The sequence below is a fragment of the Lissotriton helveticus genome, chromosome 9 (genome assembly GCF_964261635.1).
Source record: "Lissotriton helveticus chromosome 9, aLisHel1.1, whole genome shotgun sequence".
Taxonomy (NCBI): domain Eukaryota; kingdom Metazoa; phylum Chordata; class Amphibia; order Caudata; family Salamandridae; genus Lissotriton; species Lissotriton helveticus.
This window is the reverse complement of record NC_136070.1, coordinates 376,360,323-376,377,640: the sequence shown is the minus strand read 5'-3', so window position 1 is coordinate 376,377,640 and position 17,318 is coordinate 376,360,323. Positions and strand designations below refer to the sequence as shown.

Sequence of the window (17,318 nt, the reverse complement as noted above, 5' to 3'; positions counted from 1 at the left end):
AGACGAACTCAGCAGACTCATTCAGGAAAACCACGAATGGGTCATAAACGACGAAGTACTGGGAGAAGTCTTCGCAAGGTGGGGAACTCCAGACGTGGATCTGTTCGCCACCGCCGAAAACAGCAAATGCCGAGACTTCGCCTCCAGGTACTACCAGCCGGGGTCGCTGGGGAATGCGCTATGGATCAGCTGGTCGAACGGCTTTCTGTACGCTTTTCCACCCATTCCCCTGATTCCGACGGTACTCATCAAGCTGGCCCGGTCCAGGGCTCGGATGATTCTCATTGCCCCGGAGTGGCCCAGGCAGTGGTGGTTCACGGACCTGCTTCACCGATCTCTCCTTCCTCACATTCGGTTGCCGTGCAGGCCGGACCTTCTCACGAAGTTCGGGGGGCGGATGTTACACCCCAGCCTCTCGTCTTTGAGTTTGGCGGCATGGCTCCTGAGATAGTGCAGTATGGACATCTGAATCTGCCCGAAGATTGCATGGACATACTGAAGGAGTCTAAGAGGCCTTCCACTAGGACTTCATATGCTTACAAGTGGAAGAGGTTTTGTATCTGGTGCCAGTCTAGGAACCATGACTCTACAACCTGCAAGGAAGATGTCATCCTTCCTTACCTTTTACATTTGGCGCAGTCTGGCCTTAATGTTCATTCCATTAGGGTTCATCTTGCTGCATTGACTGCCTACAGGAAATGTCCTTCACAGACTTCTTTTTTCCAGATCCCTGTGATCAAAGACTTTCTGGAAGGATTGAAGAAGGTGTTCCCTCCTGTCAGGCTTCCCTCGCCTTCATGGGAATTGAATGTGGTGCTGTCCAGATTGATGAAGGAGCCTTTTGAACCCATTCACAAGGCTTCGTTGCAGCACCTGTCCTGGAAGGCGGCGTTCCTCGTGGCCATTACATCGGCCCGCAGGGTGAGTGAAATTCAGGCGTTGTGTTGTACTGAACCTTATACTGTATTTCATGCTGCTAAGGTTGTGATGCGTACTCACCCTAAATTTCTTCCCAAGGTTATTTCTGATTTTCATGTCAACCAGACCATAACTTTACCTACGTTTTTTCAGAATCCTTCCTCTCCGGCGGAACGATCTTTGCATTCCCTGGATGTTAGGAGGGTGTTGAAATTTTATCTGGATAAGACCAAAGATATTCGTAGGTCAGACCAATTGTTTGTCAATTATGGATCAGTCAGGACGGGTCTTGCTACCTCTAAGCAGTCCATTTCTAGGTGGATTGTGTCCTGCATTCAATTATGTTACCAAAAAGCTAATAAGACCTTAGGAGGTAAGCCTAAGGCTCATTCCACCAGGGGCAAAGCTGCCACAACAGCCTTGCTCCGTAATGTGCCGATTGCAGAAATCTGCAAGGCCGCCACTTGGAAGTCGGTTCATACCTTTGCTAAGCATTACTGCCTGGACTCTGATGCCAGGGCAGACGCTCAGGTTGGGCAGGCTTCGCTGCGGAATTTGTTCGCACAGTAGTGGCGTTATGTTTTTTCTCCACCGCCGCTTTGGTGTGGGGATGGGCTTGCCATTCTATTCACTAGATTATGACTATACACAGAGATCCCCTACTACAGAAGGAGTAGTTTCTGTTCTGTAACTCCAGTTCTGTAGTAGGGGTATCTCTGTTATAGTCATAAGCGCCCGCCCTCCTCCCCGGTGGAGAATTGTTCATGTAAGTAATGCTACAGGTCTGGCGTTTTTACGCCTTCAAAAAGAACTGAAGTCAGTGGGACCTGCTATGCATTCTGGGATACTGGGAGAAGGTTCTAGAAGGTTTCCTTAAAGGCACAGTATCCTGTTTGAGCCACATAATGGCAGCCTATGGGGCTTGTCTGTCCAGGCCTTCCTCTCTATCATTTCTGAGGGGTTTTTGCAGTAAAAACAAGGGAAATCTGGACAGGCTTTGCTGTTTGTGGATTTTTGGTGGAATTTCTAGTTGAAGTACTGGACAGTGTAGCCTGTGGATATAGGCTGCATTATTTGTCTTTAAATTTTCTCTTAAGTGTCTTTGCAGTTCTGCAATTTTTTGACATCTTAAGAGATTATTTTGATTGCCGGGGTCCACGCACATGGGCGGGACTATTCACTAGATTATGACTATAACAGAGATACCCCTACTACAGAACTGGAGTTACAGAACAGAAACTACTCCTTCCCCTATTGTGGCCTTAGACACAGAGGGAGGAGAGGTGGTTTACACCCAAAACGAGATCTTGCAATGCTTCACAAACTATTATGAAGCTCTCTACAAAAGTAGGCTGGAGGCCGGGGATCCGGCCATAGACCTACTCCTCAGGGATTTACAACTACCAGTGTTGGAACAGGAAAAGGCGGAAGAGCTAGGGAAGGACATAGAACTAGGGGAAATACGAAGTGTCATCAAGCGTATGGCCCGCAACAAAACTCCAGGATTGGATGGACTGCCCATAGAATTCTATGCGAAATACGTTGACTTATTAGCACCCAGACTCCAAGAAGTCTACAAAGAGGCAAGGGAGTTAGGACGTTTACCACAATCTATGCGTGAAGCGTTCGTGATATCGCTGCTGAAATCAGGGAGGGAAGGCAGAAATACAGCCTCTTACAGACCTCTATCGATGTTAACTACGGACTATAAAATATTGAGTAGTATCTTAGCGACCCGATTACTACAGCACATGACCGCACTAGTCCACGAAGATCAAGCGGGTTTCATACCGACACGAAACACAACTGCGAACATTCGACGCTTGGTGCGACTGTTGGGAGAAGACCACCCAGAGGCGCAACACCCAATGGTACTATCGGTAGATATTGAAAAAGCCTTTGATAGCTTAGAATGGGAATATCTATATAAAGTGTTGGAATGATTTGGCCTGGGAGACGGGTACTTGCAATGGACGAAAGTGCTATACACATCTGCAATGGCTAGAGTAAGGGTAGGCACACTAATATCCTCGCAATATCCTGTAGAAAGGGGGACAAGACAATGGTGCTCATTATCCCCATTGTTATTTGGTTTGGCTGTAGAACCCCTTGCGACTGAGATAAGGAAGGGAGACCACTATGGAGAATTAAGGAGTAGAGACACAGTAGGGGAGAGGGGTTGGCCTAACGGCTAAGGCGCTCGACCTCGGACCTGGGGATCTGGGTTCGAGTCTCGGTAACGACGCCAAAAAACCCCTGTGATTCTGGGCAAATCACTTAATCTCCCCGTGCCTAAAAAAAATGAAAGTGTGTCCTCATGTAACGTAACTGGTGCTATGTAAAGCGCTCTGATAACTGATTCGGTTCTAGTTCGCGCTATATAAAACTCCGGAAAAAAAAAGAAAAAAAAAAGAGACGGCCAACAGTATATATCACTGTACGCAGATGACCTGCTACTATTCCTTGAGGATGCTGACAAGGCACTGACAGGAGCTGAAAGATTGCTCTCGGACTTTGGGGAACTATCGGGATTGAGAGTCAATTGGCCTAAAACATGCTTGTTCCCAGCACAGCGAGGGAGACAGCCCAATACGATACGAATGTTGCGATGGGAGCCCACTGGCCTGAAATACCTAGGAGAATGCATTTATCATGAGACAGCAGACCTGCTGGAAGGTAATATAGGACGTAGTATAAGGGCCCTGAAAGGCAGTATGGCCTTTTGGACCACCCTCCCATTGTCAGTGACGGGTCGTATAGCACTGTTAAAATGATAGCACTCCCTAGGTTTTTATATTATTTCAGAACATTGCCAGTGTGGATACCTAACCACTTTTTTAAGCTGTTGAAATCGCTTGTAGTGTCTTTCCTCTTGGGCACGGGGCGACGCAGAGTAGCGCAGACAACGCTCTTGAGGCCTAAGATCGAGGGAGGGCTAGCGGTACCAGACTTCGAATTCTATTACTTAGCGGCCCAACTACAGATATTTACGCAAGAAGTAGCAAGAGTATTTAGAGGCCTGGAGCACAAAAGAAATGAGGGTACCCCACGCCATGTCCTTTCATTTATCGCGCTGCAGCAGAAACTGAATCTCAGGGATTTGACATTGGAAAAGAATACAATGAGACTGTGCTGGAACCGCTCTCAACGTAAAGCGGGGGTGATGCACCCATATGCACCCGAAATTCCCCTCGGAATGGTGACGGCATTGGCGCATGGAGGTGACTGGTCGCACTTACAAGGTTGGGAGGAAGCAGGAATCCAAATGCTAGGAGATCTATTTGAAGATGGAACACTACTACCCTATCAGACACTCCAAGAAAGGTTTGATATACCGAGAGGGGATTTCCTGCTACACGCAGCAGTGACGAGGGCGATACAAGCACACTGGCAGGAAGGGCTGATGGAACTAGGACAACGCGAGCCTGCCAGTATGTTATGATGGCAGCAGGGACCTTTAAAGCGGTCACATGCCTGTACACCAGAATGCTCAATGAAACGCTATTGCCTTTGGACACTTTGAAGGAGAAATGGGAGGTAGATGTGGGGAAAACCATTCCTGATGCGACCTGAGCGCAAATAGTGCGGAAGGCCTGGAAAAGTACGAGAAACGCCAGGTTCCAATTAGTACACTTCTATATTATTCACCGAGCATACTTGACGCCAGGGAAGATTAAGAATTTTTTTAATGTAAAGGAAGCAGCGTGCCTAAGGTGCACGGGAGCAGGCTTGGAGTTGGCGCATTTGCTATGGTCCTGCCCAGAGGTGGGTCCATATTGGAAGGAGGTAGGATGCACATTAAATGCCATAACAGAACAGCGGATAGATTTTGATATGGCCGTCAGTGTCTTACACTGGTTCCCTCACACACCCAAGAATAAGATTTTGAGCAAGTTTGTAGATATGGGGCTTATACAGGCAAAGCACGAAATCACAAAACACTGGAAAGCAACTGTAGGCCCCAGCACACACAGATGGAAGAATGAATTTCTTAAATGGGCTAGCAGCGAAAGCACGTTACGCTATCAGCAAGCGCGTAGGCTAAATAATGAGAAGCAACAGCATGGAAGTATTGGTGCAGGCGCTACGAGAATATGGGACACAGGATAATGGTGTAGAATAGTTCAATGATTGAGGTATGACCTTAGATCATGACAGGGCATAATGTAGGAAAACACACAATCAATCCTGCGCGTATTTATCAAGAAGATCGGACACTACTTCTGGCGTTGGTGACAGGTTTTGGGGAGGAGGTAGGGAAAGATGGGGGATAGATTGAAGTATGTTGGGTTAAAACATTCGAAACCTTGTTTGAATGGAGATTCTGATAGTAAGAACTGACATATTTTTATGGCATATCACCACAGGGGTTGGGATAACGAGTACTTTGCAACGGTCAATGTATGTTTTGTGTAGAAAAACAATAAACTATGTTTTGAAAAAAAAAATGACACATAGTGCAACCTGAGCTAACACTTACCTGCTAGTATCAAGAACCTGGCACAAGCAGAGCAATCTGCCTGATATCTGCAATCGATGACTTGGGACAAATCACTAACCCAAGCCCTGGTAAGAGACTGCAAGACTTACCATTTACCCCTGACAAATACATAAATAAATGAAATACGAAACAAGATAAAGTAAGAATGAGGGGACATTCAGAAGCCATAGTAAAAAGCAAGGTTTATAAAACTATGGAGAGTTACCATTTTTTCCAATTCCAAAAATGTGTCACCACAAAATAATGCATGGTTGTGTTTCACATTCATGACATACTTGCTTTAGTGATACAGCTAGTGATATCATAGTTATAGATAGCACTGCTCTACAACCAACGAGAGGCAGTCTCCAAAATAGAGATGAAAATGCATTCTCAGTTACGAGTCAAGAAACCATACCTTTTGTGTGCACTCCTAATCTGTAAGATCCAAACGTAAAAATTTTCCCTCCGACATTTTCTATCACAGCCTGTGGAAGATTCTAAATGTAAAAAGCAGAAGTTAACATAATATTTTTTACAAAATCCTCTCTTTTCACCTATGCGGAACTTGTATGACAAACTAGTAGGAAAAACACATACTAAATCTATTAAAACACATTGCGTGGTACAATGTCTGTATACAATAGGTAAGAGGCATCCTACTATTAAGATTCCTCCTGTTAGGATGCCGCCTCACTATTGGAGGTGGCATCCTCAATGGGGTTTTATCTTAATGTACAAGTTTAACTTCTTGCAACATGGCTGTGATTAAAAAAAAAAAAGTTAAAAAAATAATTAAGTATACATAATATATATATCTCACATAACTGGTAAACATGTGATATAATCCAATGTTGCAATTACAGGGTTTGGGCGACACCATAAATTACTTTATATTTGCTTATGGAAATTTGGGTGAGTGTATACGTGGCTTTGCTCTTGCACACTGTTTTTTCCATCCTTGTATGAATATTGTCAAATAGACTCAGGACGGGAGCCCAGCCAATTGAACCAACAATGGTGGTGTGACTCCATAAGAGGGCATTCATACTTTTTCAAATGCTGAACACAACCACATATAACGTCGGAGGTCTTAATACCACTGCCAAGAGCCTCAGTATCCGGAGGTCATCAGCACTAATTTGATCAGATATCTATTTCTTGCATCAGACCAGCCTCCAACGCTCCGAACAGTTTCATAATACAAACTTTTCCCAGAACAATACTCGTCTTCTGCTGCAAAATAAGTAGCTGGTGTGTATCCTCCTTTCCCGAAACTCGAGTTTTAGCGTGGTGGACTTACACACAGATATGGAAGGTTGTGAATCTTGATCAGTGGCAAACAAATAGCATGCACGGTTTCTACAGGCTCTCCACCAACCATTATATACCTTTCTAGTGCATCGATACGGAGTATGTCAGATATATATAGCAACATGGGGTGTGGTTGGGGAGGGATTTTTGAAGTTGGTGAGGGAAGCAAACCGTAGGCAGAAGCAACACGGCGCATGGGTCGTAGATGCAACACATGGGCAGGAGATCAATTGGTAGCAAGAGAGCAACATGGCACTTGCGGAGCTGAAAACAAATGGGAGAAAGAAATACACAAGGGAGACAGCAGGAAAACACATGCACTCTTGTAGAGTGCTTAAACAACAACAAAAAAGTGCGCCTGAGAACCAAGCAGACGGAGGACATAGCAATGCGTTCATAATCCAAGGGCAGTACAAATGAAAGTGGGAGGAAAGCCCACAGGGATAATCAACAGAAAGCAAGCAAATGGCAATGAAGTCAACCAATGGTAACAAACGGGCGGGCTCTAAACCCCCTACAAGGTGACAAAATAGCAACAGATGTGCATGCACTATCTTAGACAAGACCTAAAAACAACACTTCACCCCATTTACATATTTTAATAGCACATATGCACTTTAACTCTGATTAATAACATAATACTATAGATAAAATAGGACTACACAAGATAATAATACCTTCACTTCACTGATTTCCCGTATCCATTCCTTAACAAGGTTATTTAATTTTCCCAAAATTAAAATCCTGTGAATGAGAGAAGAAATGTAAGCACACAAATTGGAAGAGGTAATTAACATTACAATGAATGTAAACTTTAGCTTTTTCAGTGTTCTAAACTTCTTACACAAAAGTCAGACATTTGGGGTAATAATTTTTCTCTGCAACCAACAAAGTTCAGGCGTGCAAACAATGGTAGTTTACATATTTATAACAAAAAACAGAATACAATGCATGTCCTCACCGTCGCTGCAATTCCTCTTCCTCTTCGAAAACCCCAAAAGGTGTCAACGTTTCTATTAATTTCTGTGTAAGGGTACTATCTGTGTCCCTGGGGCTGGCTAAGCTTATAGGTGAAGTAATGCCATAGTTCTTCTGAGGCTGAGGTGTCTGTGATCCCTGGGTTGTAACCGGGCTGAAATTCAATAAAAAAAAATGATTAGTGACATGTAGAGAGATAATAAAGTGTCTGATATACAAATAATGAATGAATAATGAGTTTTAGGATTCTGTAGTTTTTCTAAAGGACAGAAAATGCTCCAAATGATGCATTCTACTTGCAGTTTGTCTGTGCACAAAACAAATCAAACACCTTCACAAACACAGTTATAGCTAACACACAAACTGTCTCTACTGCTTGAGATATTGAAAACATTCTTCTGCTAGTGATTCTAACACCATGTAGGCAAGAACAGAGGTCAGTTCAAGTTTTCAAGTTTAATTTATTTGCTTTGGTACTCCACTGAGGACCACAAATATTATACAAATAAGATTCAATTACTACAATGTTTAAAACTTCTCATGTTAGTACAAAGATAAAAAAGGTTTTAAAAATTTATAACATACTAGTTCATTCGGGGGAGATTTACATGTAATAATCAGTTCCTTTACGGTGGTAATACGGCATCTGACATATATGGGGTACAGATGTTTTGCCCTTGCCGCTACTACTTTTGGATTGGGACAGGTGAACAGTAGATGCTCTAAGTCTTGCTCCCCGCCATTACATAGGCTGCATAATGTGGTTTCGTTTGGATGCCATTTCGCTGTTATAGTTTGGACGGGTAAAATGCCCAGCCGAAGCAGAATGATTGATCTCCTGGCGCCATGCGTGAGATTAAAATCTATATATTTCTGTGTTTTCTTAAGCACCACTGTTTCCGTAATGTTTTTATATAAAGTTAATTTGGCGCAATGCAAGGAGTCAAGTTCAAAGCTAAGTTTTGGGGTATAGCATTTCAGAAAAAGTTTCAATTGAGATGGTGTCCAAGTTAGCAGCAGGTTGACATTAATATCCGCCAGTTTAAAGGCAATAGACATGTTTTTGAAGAATACCTGTTTCGATGAGTCGGAGTCAAAGGTCTCTGCTTTGAGCAGGGAGCAAAGAGTCCCATCCTTCGCATGTAGCAGGTTGTATGCCCACCTAATCACGTTGGCGATACCTTTAGAGTACAGAGGTCATTTCTGAGTGATTTATTGAAACCAATCAGAAAGGACATACTTAATTAATAAAATACAATGTTCATGGACCTCCCTCCCTTGATGTTACAGAGGACTAAATGATCGCACTATTTGAATGATATAGATCTTTAACATTACAAATGAAACAACTATGGATACAGTATGATGTTTGTTTATGTAAGTTACCTGTATTGTATTCTGTGTGTTGATTAATGATTTCATCGCAGGTATACATGCTACTGTGCGCAGAGTTCACCATAACTGAGGAATTTCATCATTTTTCCGTTTTATTTCAGAAACATACCTACACTTTAACTGGAATTTTAGGATTTCTTAAACATTAATTAAATGTTCTGTTTACAGATTTGTTTGGACCAGAGCCGACTATAACTTTTCCTCAACTGTTCTTCAGTGAATGTTTGTGGAGTTTTGATGAACAACTCCATTAGAAGTCTACAAAGGCAACCGCTCCAATGACAGCTAGCGGCAAAGTCACGCTTCCAAATCACAATGGGAGACCAAACCCCTCTCTGCTCGGTCTACTGTCAAGTAGTACCAGCGTTGGCTGCACGTTCTGGTCTATGACCTGGCCCTCAAACTAATCCTGTACACAAGCTATGATTCAACCAATTGAAATTATTTAAAAAATTAAGTCAGGATCCATTATCCCTAGGCCCCAAGGTTGATCTGCAAAGTCCAGGAGCACCCAATCCAGCAAATCCTGAGGGGAAAAACGTTCTATTTTAACTCTAAAGCAGAGGTGAAGGCTCCCCTTGAAGCCCTGTCTCACTTGGGCCTATGGGTCAGTTTATTCTTGCAATGCCTCCTCATGCTCCATTTATTATTCCCAAAGCAGTCCTCAGGTGAAGTGTTGAAAAACATTAAAAATAGGGTTGCAACAGATTTTTGTTTGTTAAAACCAGACAGACAATAACAGCGTAAAGATTAGGGATACCAACTGAGGATATCAGTTTCTTATGAAGATGAGGAGTGGGTGGAGGTACTGGAAAATTTAGATGGGGTGCCCGAGAGGCTAGACTAAAATGTTGTCTATTTAAAATTCTTCACGATTGGCACTGGACGCCGGTAAAATTGCACAAAGCAGGACTACTTTCACATTCTGCTGGAAACGTAATGCCATTGGTTGTGACATATTATGTGCAATTGCCCGATGATTCAATCCTTTTGGATCTATGAAAATTCAAACAAACAGAGCACAGCACAACAAAAATGTATATATTCATTATAACTGTGTGATTAATGTTATTGTCTTTAAAATTGCATTTTGTTGGTAAAGTAACTAATAAAGAATTAAAAACACTAAAAAACTCAACTCTGCAGTAGACATACAAACTCTCAAAAGAGACATGAACCAGATTTTCTCCAGGGCATCCGAAAACTCATTCAAGCTTAACCCTCAGAAATTTGAAATTCTATTAGTGTGCTACTCAACCAGGAGGATTGATCCAACCTTAATTACAGCATTGTCATGCTACAGATGCGTACCCAACCCCACCACAAAGTCAATGGATTTCAACATTGACAACACACTATCATCTTAACCTCAAGGTAACAAGCTTGACCAAATTGCCTTTTACGCCCATTAAAAATATTTAGGCATCTGCTTTCAAACAACCAACTTAAGAAGATCAAGCATATCCCCAGATGTGACGCAGGTGATGCCATCCTTTCTCGCCTCTCTGCAAAAAATATGCTGCCCCTGAAAGCAGTCCTGCACTAATCAGTTTGTTATCTGAGAAAAGAAAATGTGACCACATATCTTCTATTCTGAGGGATCCCCATTGACATCCACTGGAAGAGGGATTCAAATTCAAAATATTGTCTTCACGTTCAAAGCTATTCACGTGGGAATTACTAGCTATATAAATGATTTGCTGAAATCTCTTGGGCTTCTAGAATATCATGCAATAACAAATGGCTCATTATAACCATACAAAATTCAGGTCCTCCCTAGCTTAAAGACAATCCTTTACAGAATCTGCCCCTGCCACCGGGAAATCCCTCCTTATCCAATTAACAATTAACAATAGCATCAGATATCCTCTCTTTTAGGAAGAGACTAAATACTCTCCTGTTTCCAAAATAGAGAAATCAAGATCTTCTCTGTCCAGGAGACCACTTGCACCCGAAGTCCATGACACTTAACACTCTTGTATTTACATCTCAGCCATGCTCCAAATTATTACGATTACCTTACAATCTCTATACTTATAGCTATCATACCGAAATATCATGCTTGACCTCTCTATTCCCCCCCCCCCCGTAACTCCATCTCGCTCAGCTTATGGTTTGCTTAGTCTGACATTCATCCTACTGTGTGAGCATATCCTACATGTATAGTTATGGTTATGGGTAAAGAACCCCAATACCAATTGAACTGGAGCTATAGAAAACCATTGTAGTTAAAGGACATGGGGAAAATGCCTTATTTGGGTTTCTCTCATTACCGGTCAGTCAGTTATACACAAAATCCCTAATGAACACAGATGAACAGTACAAATGATGCGCTTAAGTAGCCAAAGTGAAAAACAGAACACCAAAACTGGGTATTCCATTCAAAATTCAATCAGGACTGGGTTTTTGCTAAATATTATATGGTGTGTGTGGTAGGCGAAGAAGCCGACCTTTACTTTTGAACTGCAAACCAACTAAGCAGTACTCCAATGACAGAACTCACACCAAACTCCTACAGTATTGTAAAAACGTAGGGAGCAAACTATCTTTAGCTTTAACTTCACCCAGAGGAGGATTACTCTCACCTATGCCATTGACTGTTTGGTTTATCATCCTGCCTTCCAGGAGGAATTATTTTACACATAAAAGGTATAATCCTCATGCGTTTGTCACAAACACGTCTTGATCTCAAATGCATTCTATACAGAAAGCAATCTCTTGTTGTAACTTTTTTCCTAACACTGGCCAATCTATTAGGGCTGGTTTTATTGTGAAAAAATGTGTGCAGCAAAATATAAAGGGAAGTGTACATTTCTGTGGTTTTCACACATTGGCACATTAAATCCATACTTGTTGGCTTTGCTAATGCTGGCTTGAAAGGATATGTTGGAACATGGAAAAGCAGCTGTTTGCTTTAGAAAACCTTCCCATCTCCCTTACTGCACTGCGTGTGTACACACCTTAGTACAGTGGGTATAGCGTATGCAAGACGTATACAAAGAAGGATGAAAGTGGACTTGGATAATGGGGAGCAACAGCACTGAAGTCACCATGTAGGTAACATTTACTCCTTGGTACACAGCTCATCACTATCCTGTGTGCGTGTCACGGACACAGTCCGTTTGTCAGGAGTTAGTTCACTAGCTCAAATTCGAAAGGAGAGGCTTCAGGTCAAGTCATTATTATGCATGTACTTTGCAAATCAGGTCGAATTTGTGGATCCTGAAACTCAGCCTTATCTCACACTTAAATAATTTTATGCCTTGTGCATTATAAATATCTACCTTTTATCAGAATCCCGAGAGTCCCCAATTCCTGAACCCCAGCACTCTACGGTCAGACAAAACTGCACTTGTCCATGTGGAAGAAATGTAGGTTCAAGTCCCATCACACCCTAGCTTTGCAACGCTGTGGCAGTCTTCCAAGCGCACAGAATCAATTTAGTGGGTTGAGGTGTGCGAACTGATTTTTGCATGCTGTTTATAGCATCGGAGTAACTCCTCTTACCCAATGAGTGGTCGACTCCAAAAGGGCTCCCACTGGTTGGAAAAAAGACCATTCATTCAGTACTATTAATTTCAAAGCCCATTAACGACAAGATCTTTGCCCTATGATAGATCCCCTAATCGAACATCGCTATTGTGATCTTAACTAAACTAAAGTACCACTGCAAAGAAGAAATATCAAGTCTAACGAACAAATGCTCCGAAACTAACTAAGGTCTATTTCAGAGGCCTTACAGGAGATTCTGCAGCACGACCATTTAATATATGCAATCCAACCCAAAAGTATATTCCTCCAGTGCAATGTGTTAATTCAAAACTTCTATTTAAAGAAATCATCCCTGCTGGTGCAATGTGCAGCCCCAAATATGGAATTTTGTATCTAGCAAGCTAATCAATGAAAGCATTGTGATGGGAATGATCACCCACAGGAAAAAAAGAAACAAGCTGGAATTCTTACAGAACCTAGAGAAGGACACTTCTTAGTAGCTAAAAAATCGCCCCTTTGTGCCTTCTTGTTCAGCAGGAAAGAAATATAATATATAGTTAGCTTTAATTCCGCATGCAAAGGGATCAAGAGCAAGAGAAAACAGATGGGGAGACATAAAAAGGGCACACTTACATTGTGCCCTCATCAAGCCAGGAAGCGCCCAAAAGGATATAATCAATGTGCACACCGTCCAACACCTTGATAGGAGATCAAAACCTTGGGTCGATTCCCCATTTTTGAAAAAAATCATAAATATGTAAAGCCACTCAACTAAGTCAAATACTTTCTCTGCATCTAAGGATAAGATAGCAAAGAGTTCTGGAGACCCAGAGCCCACTTTCAACAGTAACTGAAGTGCCTGTTGTGGAGTCTTTACAATCTGTTCAGCATAAAGCCAAACAGATCTAAGTATACTAATTTTGCTGTTATTTTCATCAAGTGGTTCACCCCTACCTTTGCCTGGACTTCGGTCTTGATATTCAAAAACAGGGAAGCCCTATAAAGGTAGAGCTGTCTTTGGGTTTTCCTGTTCATATACCAGTGAGCTCAGGGTCATAGTTCGATCTATCAGAAGGCTCCAAATAGGTCTTCAAACAGTTGAAGCTAACAATAGGCCACTCTTTCATAAACTCTTTTGAAAAGCTTACCAGCAGACTGTTCCTCCCATGTCAGGTCACAGCTTAGCAACTTAGTATATTCATGAGCTCAAAATACCAGCCACAAAACCACATAACAAATGCCGTTGTTTAAACATCTGTAAGATATACAAGGCCCAAAATTATGTAGCCAATGTTTTTCTTCCAACATTTTATTGATTTTTCAATATGAAGCATAATGAAAACAAAACAAAGACCAACAATGTAGTCACATTAGTAGCCCCAGCAGCACAGCCATAGCACATAAGAGAATTAATAAGAAGACATACAGCAGCATACTATCAGTGTTCACGGTGGGCAGCAACGTTGTACAGCGACAGAGGAACCCTTCGGATCCTGCAAAGGGGTATGCGAAAACAGACAACCCCATCGTCCCCAAGGAACATTTAGTCAGTACTGATATTGCACTTCAGGGACGCCCATACTCATTCATACTTGTGGGGGACTTCAAGTCTTTTGTACAACACTTTTTCCATTATAGCACAATTATCCATGCCCCTTTTCCACTCATAGAAGGGTGTGTCAGATGTATTCCTCCAGTGGCGGGCCAGATCCCTCTTTGCTACCAGATATGCCTCCTCCAGGAGGGTGCACGTGGCGCGGTCCCACCCAATTAGTCCATGATCCTCAGCAATATAACTTTAGGGCCGAGCTCTAGCCGGAGACCCAGCACCCACCCTATCCTGTCCTTAATCCCCGTCCAGTACCTCATCGTCACTGGGCATTTCCACAGCACACAATACAGGGAATCCGGGGAGTGACAACAATGCAGACATTGAGGCCCAGAAGCTCGTCCGATGCGCCAGATCCGCTAGTGGGAATAGCAGACCCTATGAAAGATTCTAAATTGGATCAGGTGCCTGGAGATAACAAGCTCGCACTGGGCCATCTTCCTCTCAGTCCATTTGTCGTCGTCATCATCCTCCTCCTCCTCCTCCTATCTAGTCCTACCCGTCAGTAAGGGGTCTGATGTATTACTTCCTAATATTTATACATGTGAGAAATGCCATGCCCACCCAGTTTGTCAGTAACCACCTTGCAGTCGAGAGGGTTTACTTCAGGAAGGGCTTCTAGTTGGGTATTATATTTGTCGAGAGCATGTTGTAACTGGAGAGAGTTATAGAACTGGGAATTATGTAGACTGAACTTCAACGCAAGCTCCTGAAAGGATTTCATGTGTCCCTCAACACAGATATCCCCAAACATGAAATTACCAAAAAGGGCCCAACCGCCAAAGCTAGCCAATCTGGCTGACTCAGACAGCCAGGTCCCATGCCACAGGAAAGGGCAGTCACTCCTGGAGTCTACCATACCACTTCGTATGGCGGAGGATCAGGTACCAGCATTGGAGTGGAATGTGACTAACTAATGGCAAGGAGTGAGGGGGCGACTGGCTGTAGAGCAGCCCAGGTGGACGTAGCAGTTCCAGCCTATGGGCCGGGGCGCCTCTATCAGCCCGGAACCAGTAATTCATGTTGACTAGCTTGGACCACCCAGAAAAACTGTTTCTCATCGGCCCAGCCCAGGCCCACTTCATACGGGGAGGATCTGCATTTCACCAAGGATACCCTACGGGTCTTAACTGCCCACAAGAAGTTAGAGATTTGGGCTTGGAGGTCTACAAAGAAGACCAGTGGCAATGGGTACTGGTAGTGTTGGAGCACGTATAAAACCTGGGGAGGGCCACCATTTTAAAGAGCGTGCCCCTACCCCCAGTCGAGGGGCAGTTTCGAAAACTCCCCCACGACTTGCTGCGGTAGGACCACCAGAGGGGCAACATTAAGCTCCCAACAGCGGCACTCAGTGAGGGCCACCATCATATCCAAATACTGGAAGTGGTCGCTCAACACCCAGTTCCTGAAGTGCAGGCCGAATCGCATCTTGTCGAGAACCGCCTAACGGACGGGCAAGTGCACGGTGTCAAAGGCCCGCTCGATATAGACCAGAAGAAGCGCTGCTTCCTCTTTGTGTTCATCCAGAAGGGCCAACGCCAGAAAGAGTAGTCTGTGGCAGTGCCTGGTGCTCCTCCCTGGCATAATGCCGTTCTGGTCAGGGTGAACAACAGAGCGAATCAATGTGGCCAAGCCTGTAGCCAGAACCTTAGCTAAGATGATTGATGAAGAGGATGGGACGATAGGAAACACTTTCCTCCAGAGGCTTGTCAGGCTTTAGTATATAACCTGTTGGATCTCCTCCATGGTGAGGAGCAGATCAAGGTCGCCACTTTCTCCCACACGATAAGGGGGTTGGCCCCCTTGCAGCGCCAGGCCCCCGGAGGGTATATAGGGCTTGAAAATGGGAGGTGATCTCACGCTATCGACCACTGTTGTGTGACTAGGCTGTTGAGCAGTGAGGCCGCCGTCAGACAGTACAACAGTTTGCCCGACTTATCTCCCAATTTGTACACCCGCTCCTGGGAGTGAAGCTGGCTCATCACCACAGAGTGTAGCAGTATCTGTTTCAGAGCTGTGTGGGCTGTGCCAGATCTCTTTGCGCTGCAAGTGATGAGGCAGCAGCAGTCATCCGATCAAAGTCCCGGATATTGTCTTCTAACTGCACTAGTCCTTCCTCTTTACGCCTATTGTGCTCACCGATAAGTGCAAAGGATTTGCCTTGCAACACAGTTTGGAAGGCCTCTCACAGGGTAGTGGGGGAGGAAACCATGCCATCTCAAAATAGTCAACTATCAAGCCGCGGATATCTTCTGCAAACGTGTCATCCAGCAGACACCAGGAATTCAGTCTGCCTACACCCGGCTCACCCCTTTGGTGCATCACCACTGTCAGAAGTATTGGGGCATGGTCCGAGAGCCCCCTGTGCAAAATCTGTGTACACATTACGTAACCTTGGACAAAGATAGCAGAAAGTAGTCCAGGCAGGAAGAAGTACCATGGGGAAAGGAGTGGAAAGCTTACTGATGCAGCCATCGCTAATCCATTGCAGCAGTCCAGTACCTAAAGCATGTAGAGAGGGCTGCGTGCGAACTGGATGTAGTGTCACACTCAGGAACTATCACTGCGTTAAAGTTGCCCCCCAACAGAGTAAAGCCAGGGGTGGCATAAATCAAATAGACCCCAACCGCCTCCAATGTGTCACCCATCAATCTAGGGGGTGCGTAGATGATCCCCAACGCCGACCCTCCAGCCTCCCCTGCAAGCCCACAAACTGCCCAAACAGGTCAGACAGTACGGTGTGAACTACCTAAGGAAATGTCTTGTGGATGCGGTTCGAAGCGCCCTTGGAGCACCGAGTGAATCCCAAGTGATAAACTCTGTAATAGCTGTGATGCCCAAAGAAGGAGCAGTTTGAGTCCAACAAAACTATTTCCTGGAATAAGAGCTATAGTGTGTTCCCCTAACAGGGCGCTGCTACGAATCCACCCATTGGGACGAAGGAATTGTCATGGGAGGCCCAAAAGGGGCTCCGTGAAAATTGTGCATCTAGGTCAACAAAACAACCTGGAAACAAAACAACAACCCACATGATCCACAACTCTCAAAGACGGAGTTTCCCCCCACCCCACTCCATACACCTCCCCCCAACCAAGCATCTGTTGCCCAAAAGTACACAAAATTCCAAACATC

The 17,318-nt window shown here is 44.0% G+C and overlaps 1 protein-coding gene across 1 annotated transcript in view; it reads right to left on the bottom strand.

Annotated features, from left to right (window-relative positions):
* PAPOLA (poly(A) polymerase alpha) overlaps positions 1–17,318 on the bottom strand; it is a 701,574-nt gene that overhangs the window by 631,605 nt on the left and 52,651 nt on the right. The window contains exons 2-4 of the mRNA XM_078660129.1: positions 7,674–7,844; positions 7,390–7,456; positions 5,817–5,898 (exon numbers count right to left, since the gene is read on the bottom strand). Of these exons, the coding sequence (XP_078516255.1) occupies positions 5,817–5,898; positions 7,390–7,456; positions 7,674–7,844 (320 nt within the window). The remainder of the gene's footprint in view (positions 1–5,816; positions 5,899–7,389; positions 7,457–7,673; positions 7,845–17,318) is intronic.